We start from the raw sequence: 17,694 nt of genomic DNA on the forward strand, positions 1-17,694 counted from the left end.
TATTTACCTACACTTGAAAAAGGCCTTTGCTTTGCCTCCACATCCTTATTTCCTTAAGATAACTATTACTCATTCTTCCAAATTATGCCTATTATCCCAACTGACAATCTATTTTTCTATAAATATTTTATTAGAATTAATAATTGTTTAACAATACCCTTGTAATAGATTATCAGGAGGGATTTTTATTTATTAGACAATCAATAATACAAAGAGGTATTTGTAATTTTTCAAACAAAAAAAGAGAAAAAATAACTGTAATTACGACAAACCTAAAAATAAAATTCATTAAAATCTATTCTAAACACAAGAATATGGGCATTGTTACATAAAACGTCCATGTCTTACTTACCAGTTCCAACATTTTTAAAAATGGTTGAATGATTTTGATATCTAAAATTAAATCATAAATTAATAAAAAAATGGGGTTTTGGATAAGATAAAACATCACTTCATATATAGCTTAATAATGTGTGTGAAAAGAAAGGTAGGTAAATTTTTGTTATAGGTAGAAATGATATGGGCATACATTAGATTAAAAATAGAGAATTGTTGGTAAGAAATGGACCAAACATTCTTATATAAATATAATTTTTGTGAGGTGGGAATTAAGCTCATCTGTCATCAACATATTATATTATATTTTTAATATCATTATTATTATAGATGCTGTCCATTCTTGTCCTTATCCTTTGAAATTCTGTGATGCTCAAATCATATAAAAAATTAAAACTCTACTCTTTTAATTATTGTATTAATTAATTAATGTAGTTGATCATCAATCATATTATATTATATCATATCATATGTCCTTCCATTCTTATCTCTCTTTTAATTAATTAAACTCTATTCTGTGTGGAATTTTCATTCTATTTTCTTTTAACCACAATTGTTAAATTTTTATAAGAAGATATGTTTTCTGACACCTTTTTTGAGAATATTTTCATTTTTTATAAAGTAAAGACAAATTTTTTTTTCTTTTTTTTTCTTTTTTTTTTTTTGGATAAGGACTACTCCAAGTATCTGAGAAAGTCCCAAAGGTCTGTAAAACTTACATTTACCTTATTAGACTATCTAAAAAAGAAATTTCAATGACAATCTTAAAATCTAATTAATCATTTAAAAAGGGGTGGGTTTTTATTTTAATTATTATTATTGTAACTTGATAGGGATTAATAAATCAATAATAATAAAAAAATCATAATTTATATAAAATAAAATGTAAAGCATAAGCTCATATTTATGAATTATATGAGCTTAAGATTGTGCGTTAGGAGTAATGTAGAATTAAAAAAAAAATGATGTGGGAAACAGCTGGCAATGTCAGGTTTGATGGGGAAAGAGAAAGGGTGCGGACCACTTTTTCTTCTCAATCTCTTTTCCCCATTCCAATTCCAATTCGGACATCCACATCCACATCCCATCCCCTCCGCCGCAACAATGCTTCATCTACTTATTTTCCATCCCCTCCAATTTTTAATCAAACAAAAACACAAATATTAATTGTTTATATTATCTCTATTTTAATAATTATATAAATCAATACTTACTTTCCAATCAACTAAAAACTATTATAAACATATAAGTGAATTTAACTGTTGTAAGATTGAAGCATTATATTTTACAAGTTTTTTTTGTTGAATTAGGCGTTGCTAATAACTTATCCAATTCAGTTGTATAATACACGGTTCTATCATTATAAATAATATTTTATCATTATTATTATTTAAAAAAAGTTTTATTTTTTCTTGAAAGTAATATATACATATATATATATATAGATTACATGGATGTAATATGATGTCTTATAAGTTTAGTAGATGACATGGAGAAAGTTACAAATTACTAAACCCACTCAGTTTCAGCTACTTCCACACTGAGCTGAGCTCATGAACCAATGCTTTTCTTTGAATTTTTCTCAAACAGAATAATTGAGCCAGGATAGACCGTCCAGAGGCCGACACGTGTGCACCTCTTTTTTCCCATAATTGGGAAGACTGGCTCGACGTTTCCAGAGGGTTCTTGAACCGTTAGAGAAACGCTTTTCTCCTTTTGGATTTTCTTTTTATTATTTAATCTATAATAATAATATAAATGTGAAGGTTATATATATATATATATATATATATATTTTGCTTGAAAGTAACTTGTCAGTATTTATAACAATTATGTTATTAATTGATTCAAATATGTTGTTGTTTTCACACAAAAACTTATGATTGGATTATTAACAAGAGTTGTTACGATATTAACTCTTATTTAGATAAATTTATAATATAAACAACATATCTAATTATGTGTTTCAAACTTTGAAGTTTTTTTAATAAGAAATTATAAATTTGATTTGTGAAATTGTGTATATATTGATTGTTATTTTTGTAACATGAAATTTATAATTGGGTGCGTAGTGGGGGAATGGTGGCATGTGCAAACATATATATGAAATATCACAATTATTGCATATTAATCAGAAGTCGGGAATCCTGTTAATTAGTGTTGAATTGTGACAATAACATGTGGCTGCAAGAACTTGACAACCAAATCTTTGATCATTAATCAGTCATCATCTCCCAACAAATTTGCACAACGAGATACTGTCTGTCTGTCACAAGTATTGTTCACAAATACTAGAAGGTTAACCCCTCATGCACAAATAAATCACTGTTTTCATATATGTTTAGCTATAATTATAAATACTTCTAATACGAGCTTGAGCTTGATATTTTTTTTATTATTATTATTAGATTAAATCATTAAATTTTTACATAAATTTATAAGTAATAAAATAGATTGTATAATGTATACTATGTTATAAATATACCAAAATATAGTATGAAATTTTGATTTATTGTTATAAATACAAACTACTAACTAGTTTAGCAGTAATATAATTAGTAAAATCTATTGGACACAGTTTTATATTTATTTATATTTGATATGAATCGGGTGCCCGAATTTTAAGATATTGTAATTATTGTTTAAACTTTTTCTCTCATTATATATATAATAAAATAATAATTAAAATTGTTCAACCATCATTGTTATTATTATTATTATCATTATTTTTAGATTAATTCATAAAAATCACTAAATTTCAACATAAATTTATAAATAATAAAATAGATTCCATAATACATAATATGTATCTTGATATAAATATAAAACTCAAAAATTGATAAAAGAATCATAAGTGAATTACCTGTCAATTAAAAAAAATATAACACAATACAAATATATATTAAAATATGACATAAAGTTTATATGCGTCATATTAAATAATAATTTTAATTATAAAAAATATTATAATTTACTAAGTTATTGATTAAATTTATTTTTGTATAAAGATTAAATGTATAAATAAAAGTACTATAATTTATTGTTATCCAAAAATATATATGAAAATAATCAATAATTATAATATATGGTCAATTTTGAGTATAAAATTGATAAAGTATTGAATATGAAATTAAATATATAAAAATTTTAAACATAAAAAAAATAAAAAAAACTCACGAACTATTTAACAGAAAGGATTGAGCTCGAGCACAAATCAAGCTCAAAATCAAGCCAGCTCACGATCTCTCGACTCGTCTGCTGCCACTAGTTTCCTCCGAGTGCTTTGCTTGAGTGAGAAAGAGGAGATGGCATAGTTCCATTAATGGGGTGGGGATATAACTTAGAATATTCCGCCTCATTTTCCCATCTTTATGTGACACCAAATTTCATAAGCGGGCAGCTGTAGCTTTCCAATCATTTCGATGGTTCCATGTTTCTGATTATATATCCACTTCCTCAACAACTGTTTATTAATTTATATGTTGTTGATTCTCAAAATATAATCAAGATTATCTTTTTTCACTCCTCACTTCTTTAGTTTTATGCTTGGTTTAAAGTGCTGACTTTTGCTGAAGAAAAACAAACTCAGATTCTTAAAGAAATTCCACTTGTGATAAAGCGATAAAAGCAAACTGAGTAGGTCAAAAATCACCAATAAACATGATCCACACTGTATTTTTCTCGTATTATATACAACTAAACCCTGTTTACACACACGCACAGATGACTTGCAATGTGTAGTCTGTCATTGAAGGGTTGTTAATAGCATAGATGGAGAAATGTAAAGGGCCGAGAAACAATCACCAGCTAAAGCTTAGGCCCACAACAAAATCTCCTAAGGGGTTACCCGATTGTCAGGCCCGGCACATATAAGGCAATGCCCACCAGCCCATAATGTAGAGTTCTGAGTTTGACAGCTGAAATATTTTTTGGCTGATATGGAACACCGGCTGAACCTCAGCAAGAAGTACTCGTTTTTCCTGTTAATGCTGGGAAAAAACTCGTGCTGTTATATCAACGCTTCAACAATTTCATTCGGACTCCAACTCGGAATCCACATATTCCCTATTTCAGGGATGATAATAGGGCCTTTGGAGAGAACTTCCTTCCAGATTGAGAGATGTAAATCAGCCGGATCTTAGCATATACCGCTGATTTCAGTTCAAAAATATAGTATTAAAGCACGCATTACAAGTTCTGCAGGCATATGGGTCATTTACAACAGCAGCTCATGTCCACAATACAGCGCTCCCCACCCGGTCAAGACTTGCTATGAAATAGAGAGAATTGAAATATCCACGCTTCATAACCCAAAAACCCATTGATAGATGCTGAAAATTATTTGATGGGTGTCGTACCATGAAACTTAAAGAGACCTCCTTTATCAATCATGATAACAAAGAACCATTGAAACAATTTTATCTCCTCTATAGACAGCAATATTTCGTGATGCTCCAGATACAACCCGGAGCATTATCCAACATATTCTAGTTGTTGAAGCAAATGGAAAGGTATACACACAGATTAATTGAAGGGACCACAGATAACATACTGAAGAAACTAACATAACCACCAAATGACACATACGCAACTTGTTATCACACCATGATAGGGTTCAGATTTGATGAACCATAGATAAAATAGAACTTTTTCATCAGAACAAGATACCACATATTTACTAACAGCAGTTTGCCACAGGAACAAAGGATAACTACCAATTTATAGACATCATTAAGGCATCACTCAAATGCCCATGCATTTTCCCTGCGAACCTCCTCTTCCTCTTCTGGAGTAAAGTCATTTTTAATGTTGAAAGTCTTACGAATTTCCTCAGGTGTCTTCCCTTTGATCATGTCAGCAACAGTTTGACAGGTAAGGTCAAGCAGGCTCTTGATATTGAGGTAGTTTGCAGCCTGAAGAAAATCCCACAGTTCATCAGAAACAAGAATTTGAAGCTATTCATGCAATCTCACAACGAAACTCCACCTTCTTTACAAAAAAGGTGCCAAGAGCATAACTACCGGAATGCAGAAATATGTGGAATGACAATGTTCGACAAGTACATACTTACATTAATAACAACATACTAAGAGGTCATAAGGGTGCAAAAACTTCATATCCAGGATTCAATTATAAGAGGAAAATTCATATCATGTAATTAGCAGTACCAATAGTTGCATTGGTTCACCATCGGATTAAAAAATTAAGACAATGAAGCATCCATTTAAGGTAGAAATAGCCAATTAAATGAAATCCATACTGTGACCCCTGTATGAAACCATGAAGCTGATAAAGAAAAACTTCAGTGATACTAAAAGTATATATTTGATCAAACAAGAGAAAGAAAATGAGAAATCATGCTAACAGTAAATAAGCCCAGCGAAAAAACTTTGTGACATTGGAAACACTAGAACAATAATGACAATAATCTAGGACAAAGCTTATGCGACAGCAAGATATCCCAAATGTCAAAAAGACATGAAAAATACACATTCCTAGAAAGCCAGAAAGAGTTATTGCGTCCTTCACACACTTAAGCATGCATAACGCAGAAAACCACAACAACCAAGAGCAAACCAAGGAGAGGCTAAGTCAGAGTCCAATAAATCCACAGCTAAGTGGAGATAACTAAAGAGACCACAATAAAAATGTAAAACCAACAAAATTCACTTGACACAACTAAGAAAAAAATATGCAGTTTAAACAGGGAATATTTGAAAAAAGGGAAAACCAAGGGCAACACAATCAAATTCGACAGGTATATATCATGAAAAGAGGAAACGGCAATACGTTTCCAAGAACAAGAAACCACAAGAAGATGGCGAAAGAACAAGAACATAGCGGACATACCAAAATCAGGTCAAACAGCGTGCCCTGATCGACCTTCACAAACTCAGTATCAAACGCTTTCAAATCTTCGTCCACAACTTTGTCAGCCGGCGTCAGGGCGCCATCGGCGTTAGCCTTGGCTGCGGCGTCGACGTGGCGCTTGCAGTATTCGATCACCTTCGCGAGGATCTTCGAAGTAACGTTAGGCAACGGGATGCAGGTGTCGGCGCAGTTGTCCTCGATCATGTGCTTTATAGTCTGTGACTCGACGGCAACCGCCTCCTCCACCTCGAATGTCTCACCGTCGGAGCTCTTAAGAACAATCATCTTTGAAGATGCGGCGTCCCCAGACGACATGATTTACCAAGCGACGGATTTCAGAAAACCCTAATCCTTAGAGAGAGGAAACGGAAGACAGAAAACTTGAGATAGTGCTAATTGAAAGGAGCGAAAAGTAGGAAAATATTCGACCGTCGGTCCAACTTTATAGAACTTAAAGCGTCGATGCTGTGAGCTACTGTAATGCGACTTCTCCATATTTTAAATGAAGTAAAAAGCGTTTTAGGTCGAAATAGGAAACGTCGGAAAAAGAAAGTAGCAGGAAGCCCCCTGGGTACTTTGCTTTGCTTTCTATTAGGTCCTTACGTTTTTGTAATAATTTCAATCAAGTCCTGAATTTTGTTCCCTTTCAATCAATTTTCGTATATTGCTCGCTTTCTTTTGTGTGTGTTTTCTTCTTTCCTTTTCACTTATTTTAATGCTTTAAATTTGAAAATTTTCACATAGATTGGACATTTTTCAATTTAAATCCTCCACCCCGTAGTATATATATTAAAATAAATAAACGATACAGTAAAAATTTAAAATAAAAAATCAGTATAGTATACTTATCATTCCAAAAGAATTCTGCATTGCATTTGCTAAAATTGGTCACTTTTTTTTCTTTTTTCATTTTTTCTGATAATAAGTTAACATATCATTAAAAGAAACGGAAACCGTCATATAACAAAGGCACAATTTTATTTTTGATACTGTATTTATGATTAGCATTTTTTATCCCGTAATATTTTTTTATGTATATATTTAGTTTTTTTTTTTTTACGATTAGTCATGAACATTTCATATTTGGTCCTTTTTTTGATAACTTTGATCATGTTTTGACAATTTTGATGCTAACGACCTATAATTAGAGGAGAAAAAATAATATGTATTCCAATATGAAGAGGAGTAAGATTATTAACACGGGACTAAACTCGTCAAAACAGAACCAAATATGACAAAACTCAATTCGTCAAGAAATAACTAAATATGTAAATAGAGTAAATTATTGGACAAAAATACTAACCAATTATAATTACAAAACGAAAAATGTAATTTTGTGCCAGCAAATATTAAAAAATTGCAGCTACCATATCTTTTGAATTGTTTTAAAGACAGAAGAATTATTATGAACATCAGTTTCTTGTATTAGGTCTCAAAGCCTTTCTGGCTGTAATAATCCCACATCGTCAAGATGCATGATTAGTTGACACTATAATAGTTATACATATTTAATGCATATAAGAAATTTTCGATTGTTACTATTAGTAGAAGTTTAGGTCAAAAGCCAAAAGCAGCTCCGTAAAAGATAGCATAATTAAATATACAATGTCGTAAGACGAAAGATACAAACTATAGAGTTTTCTTATCAAATCTGCATATTTCCTCTAGAGGCCGCCTTCTTCACAGCTTTGAAACAGGCAACCCTGCAAGAAGTTAAGGAAGCTGTACTCAGGGAACTCCAAAAATAATCATGACAAGAATTCACAAACGTTGCTGTTTGTCACGAGTTACCTAAAGCTTTTGAGTTCACGATGCTTGGACAGGCAGCAGGTGGTGGAGCATTCTCGTTCAGAAATGGTTCCACGCGGTTTGGATCGGACCAAATGGGATATCCTTTTATCTTTCCCTGTATTATAATATAAGAAAAGATAATGTTGATTGTCCTAAGAAAGAAAAAGAGTCTTTCTAGTATGAGGTTTGAAGACACATCATACCAGGACATTTAGTGCAGCCAATGTTGCCATTCCTTCACGAGTCCACTGCACATACAGCATGGAACATAAGCATTCACCAAAACAGGCAGCTAATGTGGAATGAAGCAAAGAATTACCTTTGAAGCAGAGGCTATGTGAGGCACAACAATAGCATTCTTCATTTCTGCTAGCCCAGGTTTCATGTATGGCTCATCCTGATTGAAAGTTATTGCATCAAAACACATTTTTGTTGTACTTTTAATCTGATACACGAAAAACATGTCATGAGAAAGACTGGTTACCTCAAAGACATCAAGCCCAACTCGAAACATAGGAGTTGCTTTCAAATGCTCGACAAGAGCCACCTCATCTATTACAGGTCCCCTGCTGCAGTTTATGAGGATGGCTTCCTGCGTAATAAATGTGCAAAAATATCAAGTTCTCAAGATCATAGTTTCAACTAATTCAACTGATGAGAAATATTGTTAGGAATGCATTGCCTTCTTCATCATAGCAAGCCTTTCTTTATTGACAAGATGGTAAGTTGTTTTATCCAGCACTGGATGAAGACTTATCTGCAAAGGCATCAAATAGACTGTGTCTGTTAACATATTTCATTCAAATACTCTGTAGAAATAAAGGGTTGGCCAAGTCACCAGATGAAAGCTTACCACATCAGCCTCTCGAAGCACCTCCTCCATTGTTGAGGCCCGTTTCCATGTGACGGGCTGTTCACCGTTGGCTTTCAGGAACTGGCCATAAGCTGCAATTTGAAGATGAACTGTAAGTATTTGTTATCAGCTGGAAGAGTGATTAAACTGGTACATTGACTAAAACATGCCTGTGACGAACTTTTCAAGACGAGTGGCTTGGTAGAGATCATAGTAGATTAAGTTCATTTTGAACCCTTCAACCTATTTCAGAAGCATCGATTTCCCCCATTAGCATTGTAATTATTGCGATAAACCAAAGGAAACCATCTCTTCTTTCTTTAACGGGGAATAAAGAGAGAACAAATAATGGTTGCAAACATAGCAGACATAATCCAAAGCATTTGTGCATTATAGTTGAGAATATCAGAGACCTACAAACAAAATTTGCTCAAATGAGGTGGATTCTCATCTCCTACTACATATTTAAGGGGGCGAGACAATGAGAAATACCATCATTCTAGCATAAGCAGAACCAATGCGACCTGCTCCAATCACACCGACCGTTTGTCCTTTAAGCAAGTTCCCCACAAAACTACAAAAGAAATCAGCCTAATCAAGTTGTTGCACTGACAAAGAAACGTAACAAACTGTGGAAACTGATTAAGCAAAATGAGAAATCATACAGATGAGGAAGCCATCCATCATATAAGCCAGCCCTCATGAATTCATCTGCTTCAACAATTCTTCTTGCTGCTGATAAAGAAAGTGAAGCTGCTAACTCGGCTGTAGTCTCAGTTAGTACTCCCTGATTCGATAAATATATTGGATTAAGTTGACTATATATCCGATCAGAACGACGAAATGATGCAAGACAGAATTCATGCACCGACCACAAAATAAGCAACTAAAGCTCATCTGTACTAATAATTACTCGACGTAAATCAAGAGTTACCAGTTCATCCATATGTAAAAAATCAACCAGAAGTTATATATATAAAGAAGAAAATCTCACAGGTGTATTTCCAACAGCAACGCCGTACTTATTAGCAGCATTGACATCAACATTGTTGTACCCCACAGCCATATTGCTGAATGCTTTACCTCCAGCTCTGCTCAATGCAGAAAACAACTTCTCTCCCCAGTCTTCAGTCAGCTGAAACACCCCACAAAGATTACATTAGATCAAACATCATTAACATAGCCCGAAACCCAACTCAAGAAACCTTCAACTCAATCGAAAAGAAGAAGAAAAAACATTAAAACTGAAGTAAAATTATAGCTACTCAAAAAACCTTATGTGTGTGATGTGTCTGTGTATGTGAATTTTACCTGTCCAATGACTCCATCACACTTATCACCAATCAAAGAAATGATGTCCTCAACAGACAATATGGTTTTCTTCTGCGTGCAAATCTGCAAATGAAAGAAGAGTGATCAGAACAAAGTGTGAAAAGGCGAAGTTGGCATGAAAAAGTCCAAGAAAAATTACTTCGAGACGACAGTCTTGTTCGATCAAGAGATTAATCCATCGGGTCCCCGGCATAGGTTTGGTGCTAACAACTCTGTATTTCCCATTAGGATTGTAGACCTCAACCTGCAGCGGTTTCGCCATTACAAAACAGCTTCACCCTTGGACTGTCTTACGTTAGTTGTTCTGGTTAAGTGCAATGACGAAGCAAGTTGAAAGCTTATGGTCCTGTGTTTTGGAATGGATATATAATTCTTGATCCTATGTGGGACGGACCATTATAAAGAGTTGAGTCGTGGGTGTATGATCAAATCTTGAACGCCGTTGATCTTGATTGTGGGATGATGCGCATTGGTGTGGTGAGGCTGATGCAGCAGTGGATTGCAGAATGGGAAGGGTATTAGGGGCCTCTCGTTTGTTATGAGATAATGAAATTTGTAGGCTGGTGACACGTAAGAGGGAAGCTATCTGTTCTGCTAAATGACAAGTTTAGAACTTGTGCTCTGCAAACTGTGAGCCACTTACTTGTGTGGGTGCCAATTCCCATCATCTCTCCCACAACACAAATATTCTACTCTTTTTTCACATAAGATTCTAACACAAAACAAGTTTGATCAGTCTTAAATTAATTAAAAAGTGATCAATTATTATTATATAGTTAAAAAAAACATGATCAAGTGCATGTTGTCACTTTTATGATGCTATGTTGGAATTTTGTAGTCCAGTGGCAATAATATGAAATATTAAACAATAAGTACAAGTACTAATCTTTTGAATTTGAGGTCATCTTTATTATATAATTGATCATTCTATATAACGGGTAGCCCCGAACTATTTGTTAATTACCTCAATAGAGATGTGGGCACACAAGCCCAATTAACAAAAAACATCGATATAGAGATGGGCTTCATCTTATATTGACAGTCCAAATTGAAGGCTTTTGTCAATTAAACAACATTGCCAGGCCCAATATTGTAGGTACTGCCGAAATTGGGCCGAGGAAAGATTGTAGTTAGAGATTGTGTAGAAAGCGCAAGCATATACATAGGTATGAAGACGAGATGAAGATTCGTCCACTCCACAGTACTCCACCCACATTGTCGACATTTTCTCATCATTAGTATTTCATTGACATTTGGGAATTGGTGGAGAGTTTGGACAAAGACTTTGAAGCACTTCAAACTCTATAATATTAACATTTCAAAAGATGTGAAAGCCACCAAACCCCATATGCACGAAGAGCACAGTTGTGGACTCTATTATGCCACACCACACCTTCCCTCCTCTATTTCTGCTCCTCCTCAACTCATTCCTTTTTGCAAATTTCACAATTAAGATTAAATTAAAAAATTATAATTATTTAAAGCGAATAAATATAATATCCCGATGTTAATGGGATTTGAGTATGCAACAATAGAAGAATAAAGTAAGAAAGATTTGAAGAGAAGAGTTAAAAAGTAGCAACGCTGAAATTCTTGGATTTGTTGGGGAGAGAGAGAGTAGGTACTATCTTTATCCTTTCCACCCGCCTCTTCTGTCTTCTCTTTCCCCCAAACTCCTCCGACTTTAATAAAGGGGGAGATTATTGGAAAAACTCAAGGAATCGTAGATTAATTTCACTAATGGAGAGGCTGATCTATTCCAATTCAATCCCATCTAAACTCCACCCCAATTCTCCATGTCTTCCACGACTCCCCCCATCCCGGAAGCTCGCGCCGCCACCTTCTTTTTCTTCTTCGACGCCGTCGTCTCTGTTGCTCCAATCACGCCGACTCAACCCGCTCTCTTGCACTCTCAACAACTCTTCTTTGCTTTCCCCCAAAGCTGTCGACGATGGTCTGGGAAAAGATTTGTTTTTCTCTGTCGATTCCGCAAATGGGTCTGAGCCTAAGCCCCATTTCCTCAAACGGATTGCTCACCAGTTATCGCGGCAGCAAAAGGTACTAACTCCCTAGTGATTCTGTTTTTAGTTCATTCCTCGGATTAGGTTTCTTGATCTGTTTTGCTTTCTGTTTTCCTGGATTTGTTTCCTAGAGCTATACAACGAAATTGGTGACTAGAATTCAGATGTGGTTGTTGAACAAGTTTTCTATCCCTGTTTATTTGTTTCCTGTCTACCTCTTTTTTTTTTTAAAAAAAAAAAATATTTTTGTGTTCGCTAGATATGACGAGTAAAATAAGGCATCATTAGTTTACTACTCGTGTCATAATGTTTTTTGTTAGATTGAATGGATATTTTGTGAATTTCACATGTGAGGCTCCATTCAGTATTTCCTGAATGTGCCTCCTGTTACTATTAATCTAAGTGATAAGAGTTGCGATATCTATGAGGAGAGCACAAAATTGGAATCTTGGAAAATTTTAGACTATCTTAAGTACAAAATCATGATCATTCCAAGCATGGATAATACTACATTTTTGTTCCTAACTCGTATTTGGTAGGCATTGAAATGAGTAGCAATGCGGATTCTTGGTTCCTTTGGAATCATTCCCTCTTCCCATCATGAGGATTGCTTATTTCCAGCTAAGTTGGAATAATTAGGCAAAACAATATGACATCATTTTGCAACCCTCTTTCTCTAAAGCATCTCTCTGTTTTTGTACAGAAGCAGTATAGCGGATTGGTAAATTGCATACTCCACCTTGTAGTTGCTGTTTGTTTACAGTAGACTTAAGATGAAATAGGATGGTTGTGTCAAATGTTATTGAGTAACTTTCAATAAATTTCAGGTGGTTAATGCTGGGACAGTGATACTACTATCAGCAATCTTTTTAGCATACCTGCACCCAGCAGCTGTATCACCCGCTTTTGCTAGTTTCCAAAGTGCGGCCAAGACGGGAGGTCCTGCTGCAGTTTCAGTTGGGAATAATCTGATCCGCAGTGAGTTACTAAGCAGTGCATGGACTGGCTTCTTTGCTGGTTGCTTACACACATTATCTGGTCCTGATCATCTTGCTGCATTAGCTCCACTTTCAATAGGCCGCACAAGGATGGAGAGTGCTGCCGTTGGAGCTCTTTGGGGATGCGGCCATGATGCTGGACAATTGTTATTTGGCTTGCTTTTTTTACTCCTGAAAGATCGGCTTCATATTGAGATCATCAGAACATGGGGGACGAGAGTGGTGGGCTTTACTCTGCTCGTGATTGGTGGCATGGGAATCAGGGAAGCTTCAGAAGTCCCTGTTCCATGTGTTGCCCTTGAAAACGGTGAGTGTGATGTCAGTGAGTATGAAGCCCTTGCGAACCCGTCAGTTGGAAAGAAGAAGATTGGTTTTGCTACATTCGCCACAGGAATTGTCCATGGGTTGCAGCCTGATGCTCTGATGATGATTTTACCAGCAATTGCTCTGCCTTCTCGGTTAGCCGGTGCTGCATTTCTATTCATGTTCCTGGTTGGGACAGTTATAGCTATGGGAAGTTATACTGTCTTTATAGGGTCCTGCAGTCAGGCGCTTAAGGATAGGATCCCTAGGATAACTGAGAAACTCACTTGGGCATCTTCTCTCATAGCCATTGCTTTAGGGCTTGCTATTTTGGTTAGTCAATATTTCGGATTAAGTTTGTATTGATTCGTTTCTGGGGTTTAATGATTTGTCCCTGTAGTGGTAGCTGAAGATTTTGAGAGCAACAAATGTAGTGGATTATTTGAGAGCGAAAGCTCATCTTTGTAGCTTTGCATGTGCAACACGATTTTTGAAGTTACGATAATCTCTTACCTAGAAATTTATTCACTTTGCAAGATTGTTGCCACGTATTCATTTTTCTGATGTTGCAAATATTTCCACTACATAAACACAATTCAAGCTAAAGTTATTCTCTTTCATTTTACTATTAGAACTAACCATTGGAAAGCGCCATCACCTGCATACTCTTATGTAACACTGATTCAAGCCAACTTCAAAGAGGACAACAACATTAGCTGCAGCCGCTAATGCAACTTGGACTTCAATCTATAAAAGTCTTGGTTTCTCATTTAAAAATGCTAGCATTAAAAATTGTTCCCTGCTCAACCAAAATACCTAATTTCAATATGTTACGATCAACTGTACGAACCCAGACTAGGAAAAAAGGATATATTTACCATGAATTGTAAGCACCCAGACTAGGAAAGGAAAAGAGTATCACAAAAGAAACACACAGCAAGAGTAGTTATCATAAAAGGAACACACCATAAGAGCAGTCACACCAAATACACAGTACGACTATGAAGCACATTATGATTCCAAGATCGAGAATAGTGCCTAGCATAATTTAACATGGCATTGACAAGCAAGTTATCTTTTACAGTTCAACAATGGGAACAAACAGATGAAGCTCCGTCATGATCAAAGATGGAGAATAGTGTCTAGCTTAATTAATATGGCATTGACGAGCAAGTTATCCTTTACAGTTCAACAATGGGAACAAAAAAGGTTGACCTTCAACAAGACTACGCATGACGAGAGCAGCCCATGGCTTTTTTTCTCAAAGCATGCTCCACAGGTTTAAGATCATTTGGAGGTTCGATGACAAGCACGCGATCAGCTAGTCACAAATGCTCCTCCATTCAAACATAAGAGAAATACCAATTGTCTGCTTCCTACCGCTTTTTGCCAATGTCATAAAGTATGCATGCATCTGCAGCTGTCTTCATCTGCTACCATAAAATGAATGAGTAGGTTGAATTAAAGATGCAACATAATTAAAGTGAATACTGATAAAAACCAAGAGAGATATCCAGTTTGCGTTAAAAGATTCAACTGTATAAAAGATTCATAATTATGTTTTGCAGTTGGCCAATTTTATGTTATAGAAGTACTTTTAAGTAAATAAACATAAAACATCAGATGCACATGGTATTACACTCTAGCTGGATGTGCCCAAAGCACGATCACAAACTTGATAAGAAAATGAATGCACAATTTACCAAGAGCAATTTGGAATATGGCTCATTAAAGGACTAATTCATTACCTGTATTACATTAACTATTTGCTTTATTACCCATCCAATAAAGCTCAAAGAAAGTAAAGTCAAATAGAGCCAGCTCTGGGTAGCAGCATTTACTAAAACCTGAGAGAAAAATACAGGTGAAAATACAAGGACATAGGTATCTGCCTAATACGACCATAAAAATGATGCAATCGAGTAGATGAGGCTTACTTCAGTCAGTTTCTCAGTTTGATTCTCCGCTAGAAGAAATAGAACAATGTAAAGAACCTAGGGACCAAAATGATGAATAACATAAGATAGCAAAAACTAAAAACAATTCCATGGTACAGATGATATTCACCTCACAGGAAACACAGCAGTAACCCATAAATTTCCGATTCCCATAATAAAGCTTGAATAACCAGCTGCTGCTATCTTTTACATCCTTATGACTAGTTTTGCCCACCAAGAAGGAACTGCAAGCCAAAAGTGTAAGTGGAAACAAAAGTTGGTACTCCAGAAACTGTTGACATGGAATACATTTCATAAAAAAGGTACCTATTTTAACAAAATAGTTTCATTAACTTTTATAAGAACCAAATTGGAAATGAAGAAGGTTATTGAAGTAAATACCTATACATTTGCAACCAATGGCTGGCAATATCTAGAGCAAGCAACGACAAGAAAATCATCCCAGGCCTGGAAACTATCAGGGGTAAGACCTCATATCAAATTAGCAATTACAACCAATAAAGTCAAAACAAATTACCTATAAACTTGGGATAGAATAACCAACAGACAAGCAGTGCTTATCCTGGAAGGAAAACAGATAAATCAAGATAAACTTTGTCAACAAACGGCAAAAAGAATTAAGCACATGGCAAAGCAAGTGTAAAGTAATGGAATAGAGAGGACACAATAAACATGTAAATGATGGATACCTGTCCGTAACCATGTCCAGAACAGCTCCAAATGTTGAAACTGAAACAAAGAAAGTACGGATTGGGGTGGGTGTTATGTGTAATAGGTAGGCAGGCAGGCAGGACTAATCCTATTTTCTCCACCAGCAATCAACACTATAGATGGAAGCCTTCATGGGAGCTTTACAATAAATTCTATCCCATTCATGAGGCATAACGAGAATATTCTGATTTTTTATTGACAAACCAGAAAGCTATTTAGGACTCCTAATTCATATTGATCTCACATGATTATTATTCGAATTGAAAGGGCAATTACAAACCCTAACCTTGATTCAATTTGCGTGCAAACCAACCATCCAATGCATCACATACAAAGCTGAAAACAGACCTCCGTATCAGATTCACAACGTTGCTTCATCCAGAAAAGAAAAACATAAAAACATATGAAATCATCCTCACCTAACAAAATACAGAACGGAGAAAAGATACTTGTCCTTGAAGCATATCGCAAAAGCAAAGCAATTCATTAGAATTCTTACATATCCTGCCAAACGAATGTAAATGAAACATCGATTACGAGGAAGAAAAAAACAAAAGACCGGAATTAAAATCACGGATTAATTAGAGTCATAGAATTAAGCAGTTGGTTGATTATTACTTACCAATTATGTTGGGAACGTAAAGGTAGACAGTCAAGGTACTGGGTCTCGACTTATCCGCCATTGGAATAGCTGAATTTTGTTCGGAATGCTTCAAATCAACTAATCCAATCGCATTAGATTCGTTTTTTCTGATGAATTTCTTGTTTAACAACTCAGATGCATGAAGTACCATCCACTACCTGGAGAATATTGGGGCTGATTTCCAAAATATTGCAACTTGGGGGGCTGTGGGTTTAAAAAACTAAAAAGCAAGGGAGGCAAGCAAAGAATCAAATATTCAAAGTAGCAATTCTTTTTCCCCTAAATTCACTGAAGAGGTTTTAATTATGATAATTACGGATTAATAAATCTGGTTTTAAAAAAAAAAAGAATATAAAATCGAAAAGAGAAATGATCGAGAATCTGTTTTCCAAGATTAAAGAGGTGGAATTGGGCCACATGTTTGGGCCAGGCCACTTTATAAAGCCCACTCCAGTTAAGTCAATGGGTGCATACGGTAGAAAACACTACAGTTTATTGCAGTTAGTGGGACCCTTACTGCAGAGAGGAATTCTTTCTTTCCCAATTCCCCCTTTTTTTCCTGCCCGACTTTGAGAATAGAAAGGAAGTAGGAAGCTTCCTTCTTTAGTGCTCCACTGTTTCAACTGTCACAAAATTCAGGAGTCAACTATACCTTATCAATACTCGTACTCACTACCCCCACCCCATCCATTAACAATTTATGCTAAATTATAATTCACATTCAGTTTGGTTAAATTGAAATTAATTTTATGACAAAGTGTATTATATTTATTGTGTGATTGTCGTACAGTTTGAAAAACACAATCAATCACATAAAAATATATTATATTTATTATGTAATTCAATCGAACCTAATTTGAGTAAACATTTTTCAACA

The 17,694-nt window shown here is 35.0% G+C and overlaps 4 protein-coding genes across 4 annotated transcripts; 1 reads left to right on the forward strand and 3 right to left on the reverse strand.

Annotated features, from left to right (window-relative positions):
• On the reverse strand, window positions 4,744–6,630 carry LOC105173027 (SKP1-like protein 1A). Its single transcript, XM_011094665.2, has 2 exons — window positions 6,187–6,630; window positions 4,744–5,249 (listed from the first exon to the last, which is right to left on the reverse strand). The coding sequence occupies exons 1-2, from the start codon at window positions 6,520–6,522 to the stop codon at window positions 5,076–5,078; spliced, it is 510 nt and encodes a 169-aa protein (XP_011092967.1). The 5' UTR covers window positions 6,523–6,630; the 3' UTR covers window positions 4,744–5,075.
• Window positions 7,706–10,709, reverse strand: LOC105173028 (glycerate dehydrogenase HPR, peroxisomal). The gene is made up of 13 exons (XM_011094666.2): window positions 10,323–10,709; window positions 10,163–10,246; window positions 9,846–9,986; window positions 9,517–9,638; window positions 9,344–9,425; window positions 9,022–9,094; window positions 8,852–8,943; window positions 8,681–8,755; window positions 8,483–8,590; window positions 8,318–8,395; window positions 8,202–8,246; window positions 7,999–8,113; window positions 7,706–7,910 (listed from the first exon to the last, which is right to left on the reverse strand). Exons 1-13 carry the CDS (start codon window positions 10,443–10,445, stop codon window positions 7,888–7,890), a joined length of 1,161 nt encoding a protein of 386 aa, XP_011092968.1. The 5' UTR covers window positions 10,446–10,709; the 3' UTR covers window positions 7,706–7,887.
• Window positions 11,705–14,041, forward strand: LOC105173029. Its single transcript, XM_011094667.2, has 2 exons — window positions 11,705–12,241; window positions 13,032–14,041. Exons 1-2 carry the CDS (start codon window positions 11,924–11,926, stop codon window positions 13,869–13,871), a joined length of 1,158 nt encoding a protein of 385 aa, XP_011092969.1. The 5' UTR covers window positions 11,705–11,923; the 3' UTR covers window positions 13,872–14,041.
• LOC105173030 (probable CDP-diacylglycerol--inositol 3-phosphatidyltransferase 2) lies at window positions 14,434–17,184 on the reverse strand. The gene is made up of 10 exons (XM_011094668.2): window positions 16,797–17,184; window positions 16,594–16,678; window positions 16,461–16,510; window positions 16,153–16,192; window positions 15,981–16,025; window positions 15,845–15,910; window positions 15,573–15,687; window positions 15,443–15,499; window positions 15,254–15,352; window positions 14,434–14,935 (listed from the first exon to the last, which is right to left on the reverse strand). Exons 1-10 carry the CDS (start codon window positions 16,966–16,968, stop codon window positions 14,882–14,884), a joined length of 783 nt encoding a protein of 260 aa, XP_011092970.1. The 5' UTR covers window positions 16,969–17,184; the 3' UTR covers window positions 14,434–14,881.

The sequence above is a fragment of the Sesamum indicum genome, linkage group LG10, assembly GCF_000512975.1.
Source record: "Sesamum indicum cultivar Zhongzhi No. 13 linkage group LG10, S_indicum_v1.0, whole genome shotgun sequence".
NCBI lineage: Eukaryota > Viridiplantae > Streptophyta > Magnoliopsida > Lamiales > Pedaliaceae > Sesamum > Sesamum indicum.